Source organism: Salvelinus namaycush, chromosome 11 (genome assembly GCF_016432855.1).
Source record: "Salvelinus namaycush isolate Seneca chromosome 11, SaNama_1.0, whole genome shotgun sequence".
In the NCBI taxonomy this organism is placed as follows: domain Eukaryota; kingdom Metazoa; phylum Chordata; class Actinopteri; order Salmoniformes; family Salmonidae; genus Salvelinus; species Salvelinus namaycush.
Window position 1 is genome coordinate 14,590,397 of NC_052317.1, and position 26,187 is coordinate 14,616,583.

General features: G+C 44.1%; 1 protein-coding gene across 1 annotated transcript in view; it reads left to right on the forward strand.

The window, feature by feature from the left end:
• The window catches only part of LOC120056304 (glypican-3-like), a 232,856-nt gene that overhangs the window by 148,235 nt on the left and 58,434 nt on the right, over window positions 1–26,187 (forward strand). The window contains exon 9 of the mRNA XM_039004544.1: window positions 22,262–22,400. Coding sequence (XP_038860472.1) covers window positions 22,262–22,400 — 139 coding nt within the window. The remainder of the gene's footprint in view (window positions 1–22,261; window positions 22,401–26,187) is intronic.

The following is a 26,187-nucleotide window of genomic DNA, read 5'->3' on the forward strand; positions in this document are numbered from 1 at the left end:
AAGGCGTAGAGATAAAAGCAGAGAGCCATCTCCTCTTCATATTCCCAGCCTGCCCCTAGGGTCTGAATAGAAGACACCCAGAGGGGCGACCATAAACCCCCTGTCCCTTCATCACCCCCTCAGTGACCGCCCGGCAGTATTCCATGTCAGGGGCCCCTTGGAATCCCAGCCTCAGGGAATACCATCTCTCTGTTTGAAGTCAAGCCTGAAATCTATAGCCTGCTGTGGCCAGCAGCAGAGAGCATTGCATGTATTATTAACAGGGATACTTAGAGATTTTGACAACAAGGCCCTTTATCTGCTAGCATGCATAGTTAGCATTGGCTCGCAAAACTAGCTCAAACTTCCTTCGTACTGGACACAGAGACATACAAATGGTATGCACAAGTTTATCTGACTCCTGGGAAGTAGATAAAGGGCCTCATTGCCAAAATCCCGAAGTATTTCTTTGGCTAAATCCCAATGTGGGCCTCATACTACCATGGCTACCTAAATCATCCACAGCTTCCTTCTATCCTCTGGGGTCGTATGTATCTAACGTCTCAGAGTAGCAGTGCAGATTTAGGATCAGTTTAGCCTTTTTAGATAACAATGAATAAGAACTTGGACAGAGGGGAACTGATCGCTTGATATACTGCCCCTGCTCCAAGTCTTTCTACTGTAGCAGTGTTAAATTGTCCCTGGTGGCCCCCTGGCCATATTCGAGTGTATTACATAGCATTAATCCACTGAGCCAACATTAAATCTAATTACACACGCCCACGCCCACACATGCATGGAAAATATGATTCTGTTGGCCGTCTCTCTTTGGTCAGGCTTCCACACACACACACACACACACACACACACACACACACACACACACACACACACACACACACACACACACACACACACACACACACACACACACACACACCACTCACACACTTTTCTTTTTTTTATCATGGAGACAGTGGCGTCAGGGCAATAGAATCTGTCCCTGAGAAAATGGAGAGAATGTGAGAATAGATGAGGGAAGAGAGGAAGCCAGGGAAGAAAGGACTTCTGCAGACTTTCTTAGGGATTATTATTGTCACTTTTTCCCTTTTTATCCTTCTCTCCTTCTACCCTTTCTTCCACTTGTTTCTTTGGCGGGCCAAACCGGGTCATTCCCTGCTCCTGATGAGGTGATGGTGCTGAAGTTATCAGGGCGGTCTTGTCATACACTCACATACACAGCGATAAAAGTCAGTATTCGATGTCCTTCCTTTTTTGAGGACGCCGGGAGGTGACTTGGAAACCGGCCACTAGGGGCAACAGTGAGTGCTGTTACCTTCAAGTAGGTTTCAGTTTTTCTAGTGCGTTGTGGATGGGGATGGCGGATGGGCTAAGCATCTGCCTCTGTCTGTCTGTCTGTGTGTGTGTGTGTGTGTGTGTGTGTGTGTGTGTGTGTGTGTGTGTGTGTGTGTGTGTGTGTGTGTGTAATTAGATTTAATCCAGCGATAGAAAGTTGTTTTTGAGATTTTTGTTTTAAGCCTTTCCCAAACGTTAACCCTAACCTTAGAACTTCTGACTTAATGCCTAAACTTAACCTTAAGTTAACACTTTGAAATTTGACAATTGCAGCGACTTTGACAATGGGATGTTTGAGAAACATGGATGAACGTGTCATTCTGATGTGAGACTGTGAGAGCTACAGTTGAAGTCGGAAGTTTACATATGTAACCGATGTGAAATGGCTAGCTAGTTAGCGGTGGTGCACGCTAATAGCGTTTCAATCGGTGACGTTCCTCGCTCTGAGACCTGAAGTAGTTGTTCCACTTGCTCTACAAGGGCTGTGGCTTTTGTGGCTTGATGGGTAACGATGCTTCTTGGGTGACTGTTGTTGATGTGTGCAGAGGGTCCCTGGTTCGAGCCCAGGTTGGGGCGAGGAGAGGGACGGAAGCTATACTGTTACATTGATGCTGTTGACCCGGATCACTGGTTGCTGCGGTCAAAAGGTGTGACCGATGTGGGGACGGAAGCTATACTGTTACACATACACCTCAGCCCAATACATTTAAACTCAGTTTTTCACAATTGCTGACATTTAATCCTAGTAAGAATTCCCTGTCTTAGGTCAGTTAGGATCACCAATTTATTTTAAGAATGTGAAATGTCAGAATATTAGTAGAGAGAATGATTTATTTCAGCTTTTCTTTCTTTCATCACATTCCCAGTGGGTTAGAAGTTAACATACACTCAATTAATATTTGGTAGCATTGCCTTTAAATTGTTTAACTTGGGTTAAATGTTTTGGGTAGCCTTCCACAAGCTTCCCACAATAAGAATTTTGGCCCATTCCTCCTGACAGAGCTAGTGTAACTGAGTCAGGTTTGTAAGCCTCCTTGTTCGCACACACTTTTTCAGTTCTGCCCGCAAATGTTCTATAGGATTGAGGTCAGGGCTTTGTGATGGCCACTCCAATACCTTGACTTTGTTGTCCTTAAGCCATTTTGCAACAACTTTGGAAGTATGCTTGTGGTTATTGTCCATTTGGAAGACCCATTTGCGACCAAGCTTTAACTTCCTGACTGATATCTTGCGATGTTGCTTCAATCTATCCACATAATTTCCCGTCCTTATGAAGCCATCTATTTTGTGAAGTCACAATTCCCTCCTGCAGCAAAGCACCCCCACAACATGATGCTGCCACCCCTGTGCTTCACGGTTGGGAGGGTGTTCTTCGGCTTGCAAACCTCCCCCCTTTTCCTCCAAACATAACGATGGTCATTATGGCCAAACAGTTCTATTTTTGTTTCATCAGACCAGAGGACATTTCTCCAACATGTACGATCTTTGTCCCTATGTGCATTTGCAAACTGTAGTCTGGCTTTTTTATGGTGGTTTTGGAGCAGTGGCTTCTTCCGTGCTGAGCGGCCTTACAGGTTATGTCGATATAGGACTCGTTTTACTGTGGATATAGATACTTTTCTACCGGTTTCCTCCAGCATCTTCACAAGGTCCTTCGCTGTTGTTCTGGGATTGATTTGCACTTTTCGCACCAAAGTACGTTCATCTCTAGGAGACAGAACGCGTCTCCTTCCTGAGTGGTACGACGGCTGCATGGTCCCATGATGTTTATACTTGCGTACTATTGTTTGTACAGATGAACGTGGTACCTTAAGGCATTTGGAAATTGCTCGCCAGGATGAACCAGACTTGTGGAGGTCTACAATTCTTTTTGAGGTCTTGGCTGATTTCTTTTGATTTTGCCATGATGTCAAGCGAAGAGGCACTGAGTTTGAAGGTAGGCCTTGAAATAGATCCACAGGTACACCTCCAATTGACTCAAATTATATCAATTAGCCTATCAGAAGCTTCTAAAGCCATGACATCATTTTCTGGAATTTTCCAAGCTGTTTAAAGGCACAGTCAACTTAGTGTATGTAAACTCCTGACCCACTGGAATTGATACAGTGAATTTTAAGTGAAATAATCTGTCTGTAAACAATTGTTGGAAAAATGACTTCATGCACGAAGTAGATGTCCTAACCGACTTGCCAAAACTATAGTTTGTTAACAAAAAATTTGTGGAGTGGTTGAAAAACGAGTTCAATTGACTCCAAGCGTAAGTGTATGAAAACTTCTGACTTCAACTGTAGTTGTGCGTACAAACACACACACACACACACACACACACACTTTATGTGGGAAGTTCAGATCACTCACACCCTGTTGAAATACCAGTCATGACTTTAGGATGTCTGTAGAACTACAGCCTGACTCCCTGCTCTGCCATTGTCCCTGTGATGTGGGGTGGGAAACCCCTCCCTCTGCTGTTCTCTACCCTCACTGTGTGAAGTAGGGCCTGCTTTGCCCTGCTACCCGCTGAGCCTGGTCACAATATCAATATTCTCTGCCCGTTTCTCATAAAAAACTGGAATGTGTGTCTTTAGCCCCCTGCTGGGGTGCTTTAGAGTGATTTACACACACACACACTTGCGTTAGCATGCGCACACACACGAACGCATACACACACCCACCCACACACACACACACCCACCCACCCACCCACCCACCCACCCACCCACCCACCCACACACACACACACACACACACACACACACACACACACACACACACACACACACACACACACACACACACACACACACACACACACACACATCGAGTCAGCCTCTTTCTCTGTCAGTCCCCTCCTCTCACCATGTAAACTCTTCTTAAGAAGGGGATTGGTAACTCCTGGCAACGCAGTCTTCAGTCTGAATAGGATAAACACACTCTCACACACACACACACACACACATACATTTCTCCGGAGCTGCCTGTTCATCTCAGACTAAAGAATGTTTTTGAAGAAAAGAGAGATGGAGAGGGGGGGGGGTACAGAGTGAATGAGAATATATTGCATATTTGTGAGGAGTTAGCTCTAAATTGAAAGCCCTTATGAGACGAAATACCTGATTTGTCCTCGGATGCCAGGGTATTTCTACTGGGGGGGAGAGAGACAGACTGACATGTTTTTTGTTTCCACTCTTCCACCCTCTCTCACCCCCCTTTGGGCCCTTATTTTCTGTTCTCCTCTCCTCCTTTTCTTCTCCTCTTCTCCTTATCTCTCTCTCTCCTCTCTTCCCACCATTCTCTTTCCCTCCTCTATGTGTTGGTCGTCATGGTAGCCATGGTGGAGTGCAGAGCAACAGGACAGGCAACTTTTACGGCATATAAAAGCGATTATGTCCACTCTGCCATGTCATAGACTGGCCCTAGATACATACACTGGCTGTCTAAGATTGGTACAAGTATTGTATATTAGGCATGTCCAAGCAAATGTTCAAAGATGCATTATGATGCATTACAAGATCAAGACATTTTTAACAAAAATCACAATTATTACAATAACCTTTCCCATTTGAATGACAATGAATCATTCCACCTAATTCCATAATCGTCACAGCCCTAGCTGTCTCAATACTCTAAAGAGGCTTCATATCCTTCAGCTTGTGGATCATATGGGATTAAATCTCCCCACTGGGCAAAAACTGATTGAATCAACGTTGCTTCCACGTCATCTCATAGATTTGCAAAAAGTCATCAACGTAAGGGTTTTTAATCTTTTAACCTAAATCCAATGACATGGTGATTTTTTGTTGTTGATTTCACATTGAATTCACGTTAGTTGACAACTCAACCAAATGTAATTCAAAGCTAGATGTTGAACGGACGTCTGTGCCCAGCGGGTTGGCTTGCACTGATAGCTAAGAGTCGACGCAGAAGATCGCCACGTGTTAGTAACGCGTTTAACAGTTATGTAATATTCATTAAAACAGTTTGCGAACCAAGAGCCAATCCCACGGCCAAGATCTAAAAAGTACAAACACATCATAGCAAGTGAGTCACTGTGATCAGACAGATGAACACACCCACCCCTGCAGCTCTGACCGTGCTGCATCTCTCTCCAACATCCTCATCACTGATTCACTCATAACACTCTGCTAACATTGCTTTGCCCTGTGCTCTACATGGCCTGCGTCCCAAATGAAGCCCTATTCCCTGTATAGACCACTCCTTTTTACCACAGCCCTATGGGCCCCGGTCAAGTACGCCACATCGGGAACAGGGTGCCATTTGGGACGTAGTGATGGAGAAGGCTGCATACATAACAGCAAGGAACAGTAAACCGTGTCCACAGCCAACTTGAGTCAAGATCAGAACAACTGGAGCATTTTCTGTTATGCCAAGAACAGGAGCAGGGAGAAACATGTTGGAACAGAACAGAGTAGAGCAGAACAGATCCCATGTTGTAGGTGCTGCTGACGCTTGGCATGAGATCTAAGGGCTAAAGCTAAGCATGAGGATCTCAGTCTCGCCCATGTGGTATACACTTTGTTTCCAGGGTGGCCGGCGCACTATAGCTGCACCTTACCGCCTGACCAATCAGAAGAATGTATTTTTGATTCCTCTGAAGTCTATTGGTGCGCAACTTAGGTGCACCTTGCAGCATGACCAATCGGGAGATTCATATTTGTGGTTTGTTACTTTTGAAGATTGTCGTTGACGACATCAAACAGGAAGTAAGCCCTCTATTTCCTATCCCTCCTTCACAGTGGCGTTGAATCCAAATAGCTTTATTGATCCATCGCAAAGTAGAAATTGTTCCCTGTCCTTTGGAATGTAGCACCACATTGCCTAGCGCTAGTTCTTGTTTTTTTCTTGGAATTGTCCTTGTCATGATACACATGAGAAGGGACTGGAGTTTTTCCCAGTAAGATCTTGTGGTCAGGGAAAACTCCTCACCTTATAATGTCTGAAGAAGACTGGGGACTTGTAGTTGGCATCAAACTGGGCATCGTGGGCAGCAAACTGATGTCATGGGCATTAAATGTTACTTTCTAGTACTTCCACAGTCCCTTTTCAGAACAGGCCACATAGGCAGAGGGAAGCCTATCCCGTCAATAATACCATATAAAAGCCCCTATAAAATCATATTATTGAAAGGCTTTATCTAGAATATTCCTCACACCCGAATACAGTTTAGGTGGAATGAGAATATGGGCCTTGCCTCCATATAGCTACTATATCACGATGAACTTTACTGCGCTTTTCAAACCACTCCTGCTCCATTGAGATTGGGACGGTAATAAACAACCATGCATCCCGACACAAACAAAAACACAACATTTTGGAATGCCGCCAGTTAACGAGTCGCCACCGTCATTGTGAAGGCGGTTGCCACGGCGTTTAATTAGTTTACTTGATTTTCTCATTAATTAAAGGGGGCTTTAAAGACGACTGGGCCAAACGGTGTTGTAACACACACGCACACACACATTAGTGTTGTGTATAATGTCTTCGGAAGTTGTAGGGATATTAAAGGTCGACTTTGGACAATAACGGCTTTAAACTGATCAATGCACCATCATACCAGTTCATTTAATGCAAAAAAATTCCCCAAAATTTATGAATAAGATATTTGGCTACAGAAGTGCCATGTCTTACCGATATCTACAGCTTCCATCCAAAAACAAATCCTGTGAAATTACATCAACATGACTGGCTAGCTAAAGTGGCTGGCTTAGCTAACGAACTAGCTACGTCAGTCGTGGCGCGCATGACCAGAATGATACATCGTGGAACCACCAAAGGCACACCCCATTTCGGGCGGAGTTGGATAGTTTTTCGTGCCTAAAGTCGACCTTTACGATAATACCTGGTCGGTGGGTTATCTCAGCCAGGTTACCTGTGATACAAGTCAGTATTCGACGTCCATCCATGTCTGAGGACGTTGGGAGATGACGTAGAAACTGGCCACTAGAGGCAACAGTGAGCGCTGTTATCTTCAAGTCGGTTTTAGTTTTGCTAGGGTGTTGTGGACAGGGATGGTGCATGAGTGTAACCATCTGCCTCTGATTCCAAAGGTTGCAAGTTCTAATCCAGCAAGAGAAAGTTTTTATATTTGTTTTAACCCTATCCCAAACATTAACCCTTACCTTAACTATTCAGAGTTAATACCTAACCTTAAGATTTCAGGGTTAATGCCTAAACTTAACCATAACCTTAAGCATTCATAGTTAATGCCTAAACTTAAGCTTAAACACTTTGACATTTGACGTTTGCAGTGACTTTGACAATTGGATGTTTGAGAAACATGGATGAACGTGTAATTCTGATGTGAGACTGTGAGAGCTAGTTGGTTATCTAGCTATATGCTGTTCAGCCCCAGACGCTTGTTTCCTCATCAACTCATGAATAGGGCTATTGAATTAGCAGTTTGATTTGGTTACTTTGCATAATTACAGGTTAATGGGTTTATTGCGCTTCCCACCACCAAGGAAGAAAAGTATATTTTTAGTCTCTCTCTCTCTCTGGCTCTGTCTCTTACTCTCTCGCTCTAATCTACTAACAGGTTGTCCTTGCTGCTGCCAAGGTATATCAGTATATCTGCATCAGTTCAGAGGAGATACAATTGACTTGAGTGTAGTTTGTAACTTGTTTCTGGCGAGGTGTTAGTAAACTTGCCCTTGCTCAATTAACATTACCGTACAGGTTAAACCACTCTATCCCTTTAGATCCATCTCATTTTCACTCTAAATAAAGTGATTTGATTCGATAAATCTGGAACTTGGTAAATAGACAGAGTAGAGCAAAAGTAGTTGAGTGTCCATTTGATAAATGACCATAAAAAACTTTACACCCACTACCCAATCTCAATAGCTTCAACCCCAGCCAAGAACGTGACTACTGCAGTGCAGTTCACAATCACCAGTATACAGTCAAGGCTGGCCCTAGCTTTTTGGGGGCCCTTAGCGAGATGTGGTTGGGGTTCCCCCACCTCATGGGCAAAACAAGTTAGTGACCTCTCTTGGTTAGGTGCCCCCTACTGGCCCGCGGGGCCCTAAGCAGCCGCTTATGTCGCTTATTGGCTGGGCCGGCACTGCATACAGTACAGAGTACAGTACATGTGACTTCTGTGACAATGCAGAGACCGAGGAAATACAGACAGACAATGAAGCACCGCAGTGCCTATTATGAGTTATTATCCCTCTGGCCATGTGTGCACCTGATGCTACTCATGTTAGCCTAGCCAAGCACTTCTCACCCTGGCCTCAAAATAGGCAGGACAAAGGGACACAAGGGGACACAAATGCCACTGTCAACAGCATGCAACATGATCTGGTGCCATTACTCATTACCATAGAAACACATATCGCTAGTGATTTATATGTTACCCTTGCTTATCCTTATAGCTACTGCCTATATAACAAGCTAACGTATGATCTGGGAACTATTGTGTGCAACTTTCATCTTTGCGGGAAAAGCTGTGAAGTGAGAAGTGAAGTTTACCGTAGGTGTTACCTGATCTGATGGAAAGACCTCTATGAAGTATCTGTATTGTGTAGGGCTGTGTTGTTGTGGGTTAGGTGTATATAGGGTGTAGGGGTAGGACTTTTTCCTAACTATTTGACTTCACCAGGAAAACTCTGGGGCCTGAGTTATATCGTAAACAGGGCTCTAAACGTTGCATATGCTCCTAAATATTTTGCTTTGCAACCTGGATGTTTTGGGGGGAGGAACACTGTGTGCCGATAAAAAAAAATCTCCCAGACAATAATTGTTGGACCATTACTACAGCGGAAACTACTTGTTTCTTACCCAAACAGTTCAAATGATCTGACCCATATTACCGGCACAACGTTTTTTTCTTCCTATAGCGGATCGACAGGCCCGCATTTTGCCTTTATAAACCGTGTCATGGGCCGTTCTAAAACTATTCACGGGTCGTTTATCATTTATTGACACTTTGTTCAGTCGCGTTACCTCATTGGCTAGCTAGCTAACAACCTGGTAACTTTACCAGTATATCCAAACAACAGGAAGAAAGGAAAGGCCTATATTGGGCCTATATGAATTCTAGCTACTTTTGAAGCACATGTTGTCCCATATAAACTAATATATAACACCTTAAAGACATTAGAACTCATAGTCCTTAAGAACTCCTCAAATCTCCCCTCTCCCCTGTCTCCTTCTCTCTGTCTCTCCCCTCTCCCTCTCTCTGTCGCTCTCTCTCTCTCTATTGTATTGTTATCTAGTACAGAGGGAGAATAATAAGAACTTGCATTAAGTAGCTTCTTGTCTCCTGATGACTTTGAAACCTATGTCTGAAGAGAGAGAGAGAGAGAGAGAGAGAGAGAGAGAGTTGGAGTGAGAGAGAGAGGTGCTGGTGAATTAATATTTGCCCTATAAGAATGAAACAGACTTAGATGAGGGGCAGCACTGTCATCTCTATGCTTATGGATTCTCTGTGTTTAGTCAAGTGTGGCTTTTCATTCCATTCTGGCCTCTTTCCTTTTATATTTGACATTGCCTTGTCTTGAGCAATGTACAATGTCTCAAAAAAGAAGATTAGACTACTGTCATTACATAAAGATACAGAACTGTCATATGAAGCCTTAGAGTTTGTGTGAAACTATGCATAAATTAGGAAATGGTCAGAGACTAAAATTCCTTTTGAAATACTATGTGCTTTCTTGAGTTTTTGAAGTGGTCTGATGAAGAAAGCATTGTTTGACAACAGCGGCCATTTTTCTAAATGTCACAATCGACCAAGATGTCACCTCCAGTGTCAAAGGTGTTGAGTGACCGACAGATCCCTAGTGTCATTGTGTCAAGGACGAGTGTCTCTAACACTTTGTGTCACTCCACTGTCCACTCAAACCTTCATCTGTGTGACTGGTCCAACTGCTACCAAGGTCACCTGCGTCTATGGACTGATGCTCTCAGCTCACATAAGTGTGTGCGTGCGTGCGTGCGTGCGTGCGTGCGTGCGTGCGTGCGTGCGTGCGTGCGTGCGTGCGTGCGTGTGCAGTTTTATTTATTTATTTTATTTTATTTAACCTTTATTTAACTAGGCAAGTCAGTTAAGAAAAAAATCGTATTTACAATGACGGTCTACCAAATGACAAAAGGCCCCCTGCTGGGTTGGGGGCAGGGATTAAAAATATAAATAAATTAAATAAAAATATAGGACAAAACACACATCACAACAAGAGAGACAACACAATACTATATAAAGAGAGACCTGAGACAACAACATAGCACGGCAGCAACACATGACAACACAGCATGGTAGCAACACAACATAACAACAACATGGTAGCAACACAAAACAGAGGTGGGACCAAGTCATTGTTTTACAAGTCACAAGTAAGTCTCAAGTCTTAGCACTCAAGTCCCAGTTCAAGTCCCAAGTCAAGACCGCCAAGTATCAAGTCGAGTCTCAAGTCCTAAACTTTGAGTTTCGAGTCCGAAACAAGTCATAATGTGCTCTTCACCAGATGTAATACCATTTCATATTTACCAAGAGTAATAGTATATTAAATTTACGCAAATCATGAATGCTTTTAAAACGATATATATTTATTACTTTCCAAATAAACTTTATATTTCCATGGAAATACATGGTTAGCCATGAGAAAGAGTCATCAATATGACAACAAAAACAAAATATTCTAGTGCTCTCTCGCTATCTCTCTCTCGCATCCTCTCGCATTCTCTCGCTCGCTATCTCTCTCTCGCATCCTCTCGCATTCTCTCTCTCTCTCTCTCTCTCTCTCTCTCTCTCTCTCTCTCGCATTCTCTCTCTCTCTCTCTCTCGCATTCTCTCTCTCTCTCTCTCTCGCATTCTCTCTCTCTCTCTCTCTCGCATTCTCTTTCTCTCTCTCTCGCATTCTCTCTCTCTCTCTCTCGCATTCTCTCTCTCTCTCTCTCGCATTCTCTCTCTCTCTCTCGCATTCTCTCTCTCTCTCTCTCACATTCTCTCTCTCTCTCTCGCATTCTCTCTCTCTCGCATTCTCTCTCTCTCTCTCGCATTCTCTCTCTCTCTCTCTCTCTCTCTCTCTCTCTCTCTCTCTCTCTCTCTCTCTCTCTCTCTCTCTCTCTCTCTCTCTCTCGCTATCTCTCTCTCTCGCTATCTCTCTCTCTCGCTATCTCTCTCTCTCTCTCTCTCTCTCTCTCTCTCTCTCTCTCTCGCTATCTCTCTCGCATTCTCTCTCTCGCATTCTCTCTCTCGCATTCTCTCTCTCTCTCTCGCATTCTCTCTCTCTCTCTCGCATTCTCTCTCTCTCTCTCGCATTCTCTCTCTCTCTCTCGCATTCTCTCTCTCTCTCTCGCATTCTCTCTCTCTCTCTCTCTCTCTCTCTCTCTCTCTCTCTCTCTCTCTCTCTCTCTCTCTCTCTCTCTCTCTCTCTCTCTCTCTCTCTCTCTCTCTCTCTCTCAATTGAATTCAATTTGCTTTACTGGCATGACGTAACAATGTACATTATTGCCAAAGCTTATTTTGGATATTTACAATATAAAAATGAGAATCAAAATTGTCAACGGGACAACAGTAACAACAATAACCAAGTGTCAAAATAATCATACATTCAACAATAACAATAAGCATACAGTAGAGTACATGTGCAGGTTGATTGGTCTGTCAGACACTGTCCCTCAACTTATGGCAGGCAGCAATGTAGTGCGCTGCCAACCCACAGCTCTCTGCATCCTCCCCCAACAGGACTGGTAGCCTATTCTCATCAGAGAGGTCTTCGAAACCTTGAATAAGGATTTCAAATTTGGGGAAATGACACTCTCTAATTGTTTTATATTTTTGACATTTTGTTAGGAAATGCAGCTCCGTCTCAGGTTCTGCTGTTGTGCAGTGGTTCCTGTGTCTACCCTTCTCAATGACAAGGCTGTGCTCACTGAGCCTGTACTTTGTCAAGGTTTTTCTAAGGTTTTGATCAGTAACCATGGTCAAATATTTAGCCACAGTGTACTGTCGATTTAGGGCCAGATAGCACTGCATTTTGCTTTGTGTTTGTGCTTGTGTTTCCCAATAAGCAATATAGTTTTGTTTTGACTGTGTTGTAATTTGGTTTATCCTGATTGATTGGATGTTCTGGTCCTGAGGCTTCAGTGTGTTAGTAGAACAGGTTTGTGAACTCAGCCCCAGGAAACCTGCTGGATGAGGGGACTCTTTTCTTTGCTCAGCTCTTGGCATTGCAGGGCTTGGTAGTGATATGAGAGGGGGTCACTGTATTTTAGATGTTTCCAAAACTTAATTGCTCTTTTTTGAGTTTTTATTATTAGTGGATATTGGCCTAATTCTGCCCTGCATGCATTGTTTGTAGTTTTCCTCTGGACATGTAGGATAATCTTACAGACCTCTTCATGCAGGGTTTCAATGGGGTGTTTGTCCCATTTGATGAAATCTTGTTTTCCAAGTGAACCCCACACCTCGCTGCCATAAAGTGCAATTGGTTCAATGACATATTCAATTAGTTTTAGCCAAATTTTAATAGGTATTTCAATTTGAATTTGCTTTTTAATGGCGTAGAATGCCCTGCGTGCTTTCTCTCTCAGTTCATTCACTGCCTCATTAAGGTGTCCAGTTGAGCTTATTTTTAAACCTAAGTAATTGTAGTGTGTGCAGTACTCTATATATTTTGTACCAATTGAGAACTTTGGTCTAATTCCCTGAGGTCTGGATCTTCTCTGGAAAATCATTATTTTAGTCTTTTTGGGGTTTACTGCCAGGGCCCAGGTCTGGCAGTACTGCTCTAGCAGGTCAAGGCTCTGCTGTAGGCCATGTGCTGTGGGTGACAGCAGGCATAGGTCATCTGCGAAGAGTAGGCATTTAACCTCTGAATTGTGGAGACTAACACCAGGGGCTGAGGATTTTTCTAGAATAGTGGCCAATTCGTTGATGTAAATATTGAAGAGTGCAGGACTCAGATTACAACCCTGACGAAGGCCCCGCCCCTGGTTAAAGAATTCTGTTATTTTCTTGCCAATTTTAATGCTGCACGTTTTGCCAGTATACATGATTTAATTATGTAATATGTTTTACCCCCTACACCACTTTCAATAACTTTGTAGAACAGTCCTGTATGCCAAATAGAATCAAATGCTTTTTGGAAGTCGATAAAGCAAGCGTATATTTTGGTATTATTTTGGTGGACATGTTTATCTATCAGGGTGTGTAGGGTGTAAACATGATCAGTTGTGCGATGTTTTGGTATAAATCCAATTTAGCTTTTACTCAAGACATTGTGCTTATTAAGGAAGTTTAGAACTCTTACATTTATAATACTACAGAAAACCTTCCCCAGGTTACTGTTCACACAAATGCCTCTGTAATTGTTAGGGTCAAATTTGTCTCCGTTTTTAAAGATTGGGGTTATGAGTCCTTGATTCCAGATGTCAGGGAAATAACCTACACTCAGGATCAAATTAAACAGTTTTAATATAGCCAATTGAAATGTTGCACTAGTGAGTTTGAGCATCTCATTTAGGATGCCATCAGGTCCGCATGCTTTTATAAATTTGAGGGCCTGAAGTTTCTTATAGAGCTCCTGGTCAGTAATTGGGGAGTCCAATGGATTTTGATTGTCCTTCATAGCTTTTTCTAATCCATTCAACTTCTCATGAATTTGGCGTTGTTCTGCGTTTGTGTCAATTTGAACGGTGTTGTAGAGTGTTTTAAAATGGGTTGTCCATATGTCACCATTTTGTATCGCTAATTCCTCTTGTTTAGTTTTTTTAGTTTTTTCCAATTTTGCCAGAAGTTGTTTGTGTTTATGGACTCCTCAATTAGTGTCAGCTGCTTGCTGTTGTACTGTGCTTTTTTGGTTCTGAGTGTACGTTTATAGAGTTTTAAAGTCTCACAGTAATGAAGGCATAATTCACCATTATTTGGGTCTCTGTGCTTTTGGTTGGATAGTGTTATAAGTTTTTTCCTTATAATTTTACAATCTGCATCAAACCAGTTGTCATCTGTGATCTTTTTTGGTTTGTTTTTTTATCAATTTCAATTGTGCTTCTTTTGCCGTTTGCCTGAATATATAGTTGATGTTTTGTACTGCTAGATTGATGCCTTCTTTACTGTGAGTGAATGTGGTATCCAGAAAGTTATCTAAGAGTGTTTGGATATTTTGGTTCCAGGTTGCTTTCTGGTATTCTCCTGTGCTGTTTTGGGCCCATCTGTATGAATGTCTGATGTTGTACAGCTTACTGGGCTGTGAATGTGTGGTTGTTTCCATGTCTGTTCTTTTGAGGAACAACGTAATTTGGCTGTGATCAGACAGAGGTGTTAGTGACTTGACAGTGAATGAGCTGAGAGAGAAGGGGTCAATGTCTGTGATCATATAGTCTACTGTACTGTGGCCAAGAGGTGAGCAGTAGGTGAATCTCCCCAAAGAGTCCCCCCGTAACCTACCATTGACAAAGTACAGACCCAGGCTTCTACAGAGCTGCAACAGATCCCTTCCGTTTTTGTTGACGGTGCTGTCACTGTTGTTTCTATGGGGGAGATTAAGGCAGTTAGAAACAGTATGGCCTGTAATAAAGCTGTCCCCTCGTGTGCTCGTTAGATCAGGTAGTGTTCCTGTGCGCGCATTTGTGTCCCCACAGATGAGCACATTTCCCTGAGCCTGGAAATGGCACGTCTCTTCCTCAAGGGTGGGAAAGATCACCTCTGATTAATATGGGGATTCTGAAGGGGGGATATATATTGCGCAAAGGAACACATATTTTTCTGTCAGTACAAGTTCTTTTTTCAGATTTAACCAAATGTGATATTTACCAATTTTGAGGGGATCAATTCGATTTTGTAGTTGGGATTTGTACCAAATGATCAATCCTCCAGAGTCTCTGCCTCTATTGACAGAGCTGTGTTTCTGTGATGGCACAATGACCTCTCTGTAGCCTGTGGGACAGTGAGTGACAATGTCAGCCTTACACCATGTCTCCTGCAGAATGATGACAACATCTTTAAGATTTTTGTTGAACTCCAGTGCTAAACTCTTCAGTCCAAAGGTTGATGAGTTTAGGCCCTGAATGTTCCACATGCTAACTGATAGCGATTTCATGTTCCAAAAGAAAGAATAGCAGTCAGAAATACAGTGAGTACTAACTAATAAGTTGTTAAGAGTGAGATAAACAGGTTAACAGCTAACATTCTTTCTGTTGTATAAATAAATATTCCTATTCATTGAACACGTCTATTCTAGTACAATGTTTGTGTGTATGTGTGTATGTGTGTGTGTGTGTGTGTGTGTGTGTGTGTGTGTGTGTGTGTGTGTGTGTGTGTGTGTGTGTGTGTGTGTGTGTGTGTGTGTGTGTGTGTGTGTGTGTGTGTGTGTGTGTGTGTGTGTGTGTTTAGTGCAGTTTAGTGCAGATGTATTGGAGGAGCTGTTTAATCTCACTTAATCCTACAAGGTTCTCCTGTCCTCTGACGACCTCTGCGTAGCTGCGCTGGTCCTGCTGTTGGGCCCTGTGGAGTGGAGGAGGGCCAGTTCTGGGCCGTGGGGCTTCCTCTCTGGTCTGCTAGGGGTGGTTTTCTGGTGCGGGGTAGTAGGCTGGGCCCGGTCCGGTCTGGCTAAGCCGATGGAAGTGGTGATGCTCTGGTGGTGGGTGGGGCCTGTGGAGTGCGCTGGGTCTGGTGGGGCGTTGAAGGGGCCTGGGGCTCCTTGTTGGTGCAGTGGTCTGGTAGGGGTCTCTGGGTGGTCCTCTGTCCATGCGGCATGGGGTGTTTGTCTACCAAGTGCCACGTCCTTTAGAGACTTGGCAAACATCCCTACTGTCTGCTTCCTCAGATGGGAGTGGTCGTGCAGATGCTCTGGGGTGATTGTTGGGTGGTGAGCAACGTGCACATTCGGGAGTAGGCCACACCCTCTGGTGATGTCAGCGTTGATTTTCTGAATGGTATGGAGACAAAAGTCTTTGCGGGGCAGCAGAGTGGAGATGGTGATGTGGGAGTTGGGGAACCACTCAGAGGCCCTCTCTGCTACGCTGTTGACCAGGCTGCCTACTCTCTCCTGCTCCTCTCGCAGGTTGTTGGTGCCGGTGTGAATAATGATGTGGCCTGGTGTGCCAAAGTCAGGCTGGGACAGGATGTGGAGTGCATCCTGTGTTTTTGGGCACCATATTTTGCACACCTTGTGTTGGGGGAAGAGTTTATCTTCTTGGATGAATTTCCCATTTGAGTCAATGAGGATGGCCACCTCGGTGGGTTTTACCAGATTAGTGCGTTTACGGTCTGGGGCTGGAGTACACAGGGCCTGTGTACATGGAGGGGTGTGTGGGGGTGTGTCAGGGGGGGCCAGAGAGCTTCTCTCTGTAGTAGGTGTCCCCATGTGAGTCTCCTTGTTGACTGGAGGTGTGGGTAAGGTGTTGTCGGTTTGGGGGGGGGGGGGGTTGTGGGTAAAGGTGGATCAGTGGGGGTGTTAGGGGTGGTGAGGGGTTGCAGCTTCTCTCTGGGAGTGTCTACAGTCTGCTCTCTGTGCTGTAGCACTCTCTTGATGACAGACAACTCTTTTTCCATCTCCTCCTTTACCTGCACCAGCTCTCTCCTCATGGTGGCCTTTACCTCCTCAAGAGCTGTGGTAAGGCTCTCTCTCAGCTCCTGGACAGAGTTCTTCAGCTGGGTCCTGCACTGGTTGATCTGGTCCTGTAGAAGCTCTGTGTCTGGGCTGGTGGTGGTGTAGCTTGGGGGCTGCTCCTTCAGCTCAGTAACCCATACCTCTATCACAGCCAGCCTGTCTCTCAACAGGCTGATGGTAGTGTGGTCTTGGCTCTGGTGGTTGTAGGCAGGCAGGCAGGGGGGAGGATGGTCCTGCTGTTGGGGTGCCTGAGGTGAGGGGAGAGGTCGGGGTGCTGTCCTTTTCTTTTTTGCTTTCCGCTATCTTCGTTAGGGTGGGGAAGTCCTGCACAACAGAGCTGAGTGCAGCCTCACTGCCCTGGACCATGACAGTACCGTTCTGATACATGTTTACCGTCAGAAACCTGTTTTCCTGGTCCTTATCGCTGTCCTCAATAATGTGGATTTGCCTTCCCTTGCAGATGCCTTTCTTCGTGGTATAGCTGAAATGCCTGGTTCCAGCTGTATGCCAGGCAGTAGTGTGGTCTGTGTTAAATAACAGGTTTGTAACAGTCCTGTTTTGTGAGCAGTCGGCAAACAAAGTTTCTGGGTTCTCCCTCTGAATTCTGTGTTTAAAATTGATTCTTCCCTTCTCTGATTTGATTTCTGCTGGATATTCAAAACAAAGGGGGGGAAGTCTCTCAGTCTCTGCTGCTGCTGTCACTGCTAGCGCTGCCTCAGTGGCCATGTTGCTATGGTTACCACCAGTAAACAGTTAGAGCTAGACGGTAAGCTAGCTGACATATTTGAATTTGGCTAGCTAGCATGATTAAGATTGGTCTTTTAAACTTCTTATGGCTGCAGTCCCGATATCGGGACCAATATGACAACAGCCAGTCCAAGTGCAGGGCGCCAAATTCAAAAACCAGAAATCTCATAATTAAAATTCCTCAAACATACATGTGTCTTATATCATTTTAAAGGTAATCTTGTTGTTAATCTCACCAAAGTGTCCGATTTCAAATAGGCTTTTCAGCGAAAGCACTACAAACGATTATGTTAGGTCACCACAAAACCAAAAATAATCACAGCCATTTTTCCCAGCTAAATATAGCTTCACAAAAACCAGAATAGAGATAAAATGAATCACTAACCTTCGATTATTTTCATCAGATGACACTCATAGGACTTCATGTTACACAATACATGCATGTTTTGTTTTATTAAATTCATATTTATATCAAAAATCTGAGATTACATTGAGGCTACAAGATTCACTAAATGCAAAAACATCAAGTGACTTTGCATAGCCCATCGTTACAACATGAATACTCATCATAAATATAGATGATAATACAAGTTATACACATTGAACGATGAGGCCGCAGTATGATGCCACCAAGGCTGAAGACACGCTCCACCGGAGCACTGGAGGCAGGCACTGCCAAGACCCTGATGGCCACTCGGGACAGTGAAGGAAGATGCTTCATGTTCATGGCCCAGAACAGAGGGCATTCTGTCCATCGCATATGTCAAGTTAGTGACTTAGCTGTAGTGCTGGAGTGGTCCCATCAGCTTTCTTCTGCCTCTTACAGTATGCTGCAAACAGCCCTTCTTCTTGTCCAAGACTATGGTCCTCTCGCTCTTCCTCATCAACAAGAGGTACAGCTTGCTCAGTCCCTGTAGCATCTTGCAGAATCAGTTCTGGCAGAACATGTAAAAGCATAGCAGAAACAAAAAGGCCGGTATTAGAGTATCAATGATGCAGTGGGTTAAACTGAAAAAGTATTATTGTTGCAGTCAATTGGATTAAATTATGAGAAAATGTTACATTAAACTCAATAAAATGTACCTTTCACTCTTTGTGCCAACTCCTCCTTGACCTCCTCCTTGACCAGCACATGGTGCTCCACCACATCAGAGAAAAAGCAGGATCCAAGGCAGCTGCTTTGAGGTAGACCGGATCTGAAAAGGGGGCCGTGATTTCATCTTGTGTCCTAGCCATTTTCACATTGATGAAAATTCCCAAAAATCTTTTGTTCAGGGATGCCTGGAGACTTCTGAAAAGGCCGCTCAGGAAATGGACTTGAGGCTTCCGCTGCTCCAGGTGGTGATTCAGGGACAGGACCGAGGCAACAACAGAACTGATTGTGACTATCTTCTCCCCCTGTGTCTAATCTGTTGCTTCTCCAAATGTCTTCAGGATGTCCACCAACTCCTTCAACTTATTCCACTTCCGTACTGTGAACAACTCCTTGTGCCCAGCCTTTTCTAGAACATGACTGAGCTTTCGATGGTCACATTGGACAACTGCCTTCACTTGTCTCAGTGTTGAGTTCCATCTTGTGTTGACAGCAGCAGGGATGCCACTTTCCCCAAATTCAGCCTCAAACACCTCTTTGAATGTTGTGCTTGTATGTAGCAGTGAGCTGATTTTTGATAACTTTGAAAGAGGAGTCATCACTTTTGTTTCTTTCAAGCCATAACCCACCACCAGATGGAGAGTGTGGGGAAAAAAGTATTGTTTTTTTTGCAATAGCAGCATCCACTGTTTGCTGGTCTTCCAGGGTTAGGTCATTCCAGAGCTCTGGGTCATCAAGGTGATCTTCGTCATGTACTTCATCTTCTTGTTCAATGGGGAAGCACACCGTGAATGCTTTTCTCATGTTGGCAGCATTGTCACTAATGATATTGTACAATTCATCTTTAATGCTGTACTCACCACATATGGCCTCAAATTGCTCACAGATTCTTTCGAGTCTGACTCAAGTCCAAGTCATGTGACTCGAGTCCACACCTCTGCTAAACAGGGTACAAACATAATTGGGCACAGACAACAGCACAAAAGGCAAGAAGGTAGAGACAACAATACATCACGCAAAGCAGCCACAACTATCAGTAAGAGTGTCCATGATTGAGTCTTTGAATGAAGAGATTGAGATAAAACTGTCCAGTTTGAGTGTTTGTTGCAGCTCGTTCCAGTCGATAGCTGCAGCGAACTGAAAAGAGGAGCGACCCAGGGATGTGTGTGCTTTGGGGACCTTTATGGATGGGGCTGCAGTAGATATCTCAGATAGGGGGGAGTGAGGCCTAAGAGGGTTTTATAAATCAGCATACTCTAGCACACATACAAACTCTACATTGTTCACGTTACCTTTCTACTCCAAAGTCTATTTTTAAGTTGTGACGTTGTGTCAGGAGATCCTTATCTCAGACATGTTCTGATGAAACAAAAAAGACCTTGAACAGTACAAAAATAACATTCCGGGAATGGCCAGCGGGGCATCCAATTAGACCACCCCATGCTGAGAGGGAAGAAGGGTAGAGCCAATCAAAATGCAGATTGGATGGGCAGTCTCTCTAATCATCGTGGCTAGCCTTTCATGTTGCAACTCAGTACAGGAGAGGCTTCTTTTGCAGTGGTGTGAAGGTGAAAGAAGATGGTAAGAGAGAAAGGAAAGTGGTGAAGGATGTGTGCCAAATGGCGCCCTATTCCCTATGTAGTGCAATTCGACCATGAAGGCCTGATTCACACAGTCTCCTCTGAACAGTTGATGTTGAGATGTGTCTGTCACTTGAACTCTGTGAAGCATTTATTTGGGCTGCAATCTATGAGTCTGGTAACTCTAATGAACTTATTCTCTGCAGCAGAGGCAACTCTGTGTCTTCCTTTCCTGTGGCGGTCCTCATGAGAGCTAGTTTCATCATAGTTTTTGCGACTGCGCTTGAAGAAACGTTCAAAATTCTTGACATTTTCCCGGATTGACTGACCTTCATCTCATTAAGTAATGATGGACTGTCTTTTCTCTTTGCTTATTTGAGCTGTTCTTGGCATAATATGGACTTGGTCTTTTACCAAATATGGCTATCTTCTGTATACCCCCTCAAAATGTGCTTAATTAAGGCACACCTGTTAATTGAAGTGCATTGCATGTGACTACCTCATGAAGCTGGTTGAGAGAATGCCAAGAGTGTGCAAAGCTGTCATGAGGGCAAAGGGTGGCTACTTTGAATAATCTCAAATATAACATATATTTTGATTTGTTTAACACTTTTTTGGTTACTACGTGATTCCATACGTGTTATTTCATGTCTTCACTATTATTCTGAAATGTAGAAAATAGTCAAAATGAAGGTAAAAACCCTTGAATGAGTAGGTGGGTCAAAACTTTTGACTGGTACTGTATGTATAATTATTTAACTACAGGTACCGTAGATGTGAGCGAAAATAGCTGTAAGTAGCAGTAAAAGTATTGTTGTCCGTTCAGGGTAGGGATGGTATGGTTGGGCGAAAAAGTATAGAGGAAAAAAAGGGGGAGGGAAAAGGGGATTGGAAATGATGCAAATAATTAAATTGATTTAACCTACAATCTATCTGCAATATTTAAGCTGATCTCCCACCAAAAAAGTAATTAAAAGATTTCTAAAAGAGTTTTACAGAGAATTCGAATAAAGTTTTACAAAGCTTGGCTTCAATAAGAGAATATCCCTAATTATCTCAGACTGTTCTTCATTATCCTCCATTTAGAGAACATTCAGTCTTTCTTTCTATTATTACCACCCCCCCATCCCCCAGTACGTCAATCGTTCCTCGTCACCTCGCGGGCACTTGTTGTCATTGGTCGTGATTGATGTGTCAGCGAGGCTACAGGGAAATGAACCATAGGGCCACACACACACACACACACACACACACACACACACACACACACACACTGGTCCCCACAAGAATAGTTAAACACGTCCACACACACACACACACACACACACACACACACACACACACACACACACACACACACACACACACACACACACACAGTCGATTTAAAGATCACACAGTGTTCTCCATAAAGACCCTTGGGTCCTCTGGAGCAGAAGGCTGTCGCTGGCACGACGCTGTCACACGGTGGGGTGTGAAGGGATATGCTGTTGGGGCGGCAGGAACCAGAGCTAATATGCTATCGCGCTGATGCTACTGACTGCTTTACTCCCAATGTGTTATGATGTGGCTAAGAGGGATCCATTTGAAGATAGACAGAGGAATAGAGTATCTTTGGGTGTAGAAGACTGACACAACCTTTGAGACTTGTTTGAGGTTCCAGTCTGATTCTGCTACTGACAAATAATAATTATCTTGGCAAACACTTGAGTTGGACCCTGTTTCAATGATTGTCTGTTTGGTTGTGTTGATAAGCATCTGATAGGGGATGGTTTGGATAAAGGGTTCGAGTGAGAGAAAAGTAGAGAGGCTGTGCAATGGTATTATCTGTATCCTGCATTCAGGTACTCCATAATCACAGCAATTCATCCATTGGCACACCGTTGTGAGTGTTTATTCCTGTCTTATAACACAATGCTTTGTCTGTCCACCAGGAGATTCAGGACATGCTGCCAGGGCTGGGCCAGAGCGAGTCCTGGGGGGAGCTGGGTAGTGGCGACACAGAGGATGGCAGCGGAGACTGTGACGATGAAGACGGGTGTCAAGGATCTGGAACGGGGACGGTCAGGAGCTGTGAGTCGCACATGCACACACACACACACACACACACACACACACACACACACACACACACACACACACACACACACACACACACACACACACACACACACACACACACACACACACACACACACACACACAGAGGTCAGAGGTCTCTGTTACAGCTTTGTTTTCACGTATACGGCCAGACTGCCAAACTATTTACTCTGCACCTTGACCTCTACAGCTATGTTTACAAGTCAACAACCCACTGTAATAACCCTCATAACACCAGTGTAGATGGAGGGAGGGAGGGAGGGAGGGAGGGAGGGAGGGAGGGAGGGAGGGAGGGAGGGAGGGAGAGAGGAAGAGAGATGATCTGGTGATTCTGTGCCTACAGCAGCACCTAGATCTTCTGCATAGATTCTGCATAGACCTGGGCCCTGACAGTAAATCTCAGTATGACAAAAATAACGGTGTTCCAAAAAAGGTTCAGTTGCCAGGACCACAAATACAAATTCCATCTAGACACCGTTGCCTTAGACCACACAAAAAACTATACATACCTCAGCCTAAACATCAGCGCCACAGGTAACTTTCACAATGCTGTGAACGATCTGAGAGACAAGGAAAGAAGGGCCTTCCTTCTACGCCATCAAAAAATACAGGCTAAAAATACTTGAATCAGTTACAGATCCCATTGCCCTTTATGGTTGTGAGGTCTGGTCCGCTCCCCAACCAAAAATTCACAAAATGGGACAAACACCAAATTGAGACTCTGCATGCCGAATTCTGCAAAAATATCCTCCGTGTACAACGTAAAACACCAAATAATGCATGCAGAGCAGAATTAGGCCGATACCCGCTAATGATCAGAATCCACTCTGACTGACCCAAAATTAGGGAAAGTTTTGACTATGTACAGACTCAGTGAACATAGCCTTGCTATTGAGAGAGGCCGCCATAGGCAGACCTGGCTCTCAAGAGATGAGATGGAAACTGAGCTGCACTTCCTAACCTGCCAAATGTATGACCATATTAGAGACACATATTTCCCTCCAATTACACAGAGCCAATTTTGTTGAACTCCCATATCTATTGGGTGAAATACCACAGTGTACCATCACAGCAGCACTATTTGCAACTTGTTACTACAACAAAAGGGCAACCAGTGAAGAACAAACACTATTGTAAATACAACCCATATTTATGTTGATTTATTTTCCCTTTGGTACTTTAACTATTTGGACATCGTTACAACACTGTATATAGCCATAATATGACATTTGAAATGTCTTTATTCCTTAGGAACCTTTGTTTGCCAAAATGTTTTATTGTTTATTTCACCTTGCTTGGGCATTCTATCTTTGGAAAACATCTGAGAATGAGAATAGTCCATCTGCTTCACTGGCCAACCATGTCCTGTTCATGCCCTGTTTCTCTCTCTCCCTCTTTCTCTCAGTCAGTGCCAACACATGGCCACAGCTGCTACAGAGCTTAACTCTAAATCCTCCAACCTGTGGAAGGCAAAGAAACAAACTGTTCTCAAACAATCTTCCCTCTGTCCCTCACTGATACGATTTATAGTCTCCCTGACACACACACACACACACACACACACACACACACACACACACACACACACACACACACACACACACACACACACACACACACACACACACACACACACACACACACACACACACACACACACACACACACACACACACACACACACACACACACACACACACACACACACACACTCAGACAGAGCCTTGGGCAGGCCTGGGGAGGATTGCGATGGGATTATTGAGAAGACAGAAAACCTGATGACTTTGATTTTCTCATTGGCTACCTAATCATCCAACTGACTCCTCCTCACCCCTCCACCCTCCTCACACCTCCACTCTCCTCACCCCTCCACCCTCCTCACCCCGCACCCCTCCTCACCCCTCCACCCTCCTCACCCGTCCACCCTCCTCACCCCTCCACACCCCTCCACCCACTTCCATGCTCCTCGACCCTCCCCCTCAACCCTCCACCCTCTTCCACACTCATTCACCTTCTTCCACCCTTCTCCACCCTCCTCACCCCTCCACTCTCATCCACCTTAATTCACCCTCCTCACCCTCCTCACCACTCTACCCTCCTCACCCCTCCACCCTCCCCACCCACCTCTATTATACAGTGTGCTGGACTGTCCAGTCAACTATTATAGAGGTGTGGAGATATTTGATTTGTGGCACAGGAGAGAATGTGTTGTTGTGGGTGGAGGTCAGGACTCTTCTCCTCTATCTCAGTAAACATCTGCTTTGACCTCGATGATCTCTTTCCCTGCTGAGTGGTTGCTATGTAGGGTGTGTTCTTGTGTGTGCGTATGTGCATGCTCTTTGTTTGTGTGTGTGTGTGGCAGTATATTGATGTGCCGGTGAGTTCACAAGGCCACTGGACCTGCCTCTGGGGCGCTGTTAATTTACAGGGATGACCTCTGACCCAGGAACTATTAATTAATTTACAGATTTATACCAGACACACACACAAAATAGAAAATGAAAAGTTGAAATGTCTGTGGCAGTGTCTTTGGCAGTGTTTCCCAAACACCTTCCATCGGGACCCCGAGGGGTGCACGTTTTGTTGTTTGCCCTAACACTACACAGCTAGCCAACTAATAACCAACGAATCATCAAGCTTTGATTCTTTGAATCAACCGTGTAATGCTAGGGCAAAAACCAAAACGTGCACCTCTTGCGGTCCTGAAGACCGAATTTGGGAAAGACTGATCTATGGCAAGACCTGAAAGTGGTCTAACAATGATCAACAACCAATTTGATAGAGCTTGAAGAATTTGGAAAAGAATAATGAGCAAATGTTTCACTATCCAGGTGTGGAAAGCTCTTAGAGACTTACCCAGCAGAACTCCTAGCTGTAATGACTGCCAAAGGTGCTTCTACAACGCATTTGCTCACGGGTGTGAATACTTATGTAAATGAGATATTTCTGTATTTCATTTTCAATACATTTGGATACATCCTAAAAACAATGCTTTCACTTTGTCATTAAGGGGGTATTTTGTGTAGATGGGAGAGAAAATCGATTTAATCCATTTTGAATTCAGGCTGTAACACCGGCGGTCACGAGTCATGATGGCAGTCAAATTCCATGTGACCGTTTAGTCACGGTAATTAGGCTTCTCCAAGCTCTGATGCTGCTGATGGTCATTAGCAGCCTACCAATCTTGCTAACTGCCTGGTACACCGCACTCTATTGTCCCTCTAATCTAAAATCAAATCAAATACTTCATGAGAGCCCAGGAGCTCATGTTGAGCAACATTTCTATAGGCTATGCAGTTGCGTGAGAGTACAGAGTGATGGCCTCTATTAAAAATAGGAGGATCCCATCAGCTTTCTATAGGCTAGACCTACTATATTTATTTCTCAACCTTCCTATTATTAAGCACATTGCTTCTCTGTAAATCAGGAGTATAGCCTACCCGGCAGGCATGAAAATGAACCATGGGAAAAGCATCCTCCATTCGCTATTTAAGTGCAAAGATGACATGTCTTTTTTCCCAACTGCCCCTGTTTCGATACAGGTGAAGGATAATGGTCCATTCTAAATCAAAACAAATTCCACACATATATTATTTAGTATATGTAAAGACAAGATTAATCAAGAATAGTCTGATGGGTGACAATACTAGCCTATCATTTGTGAATTATATATTATCAATTGTGAATGATGCCCAGCATTAGAAACAATGCCTTTTTTCTGCGACTTGTTTGAATCATAGTCGCACACCTCATGTAGTCT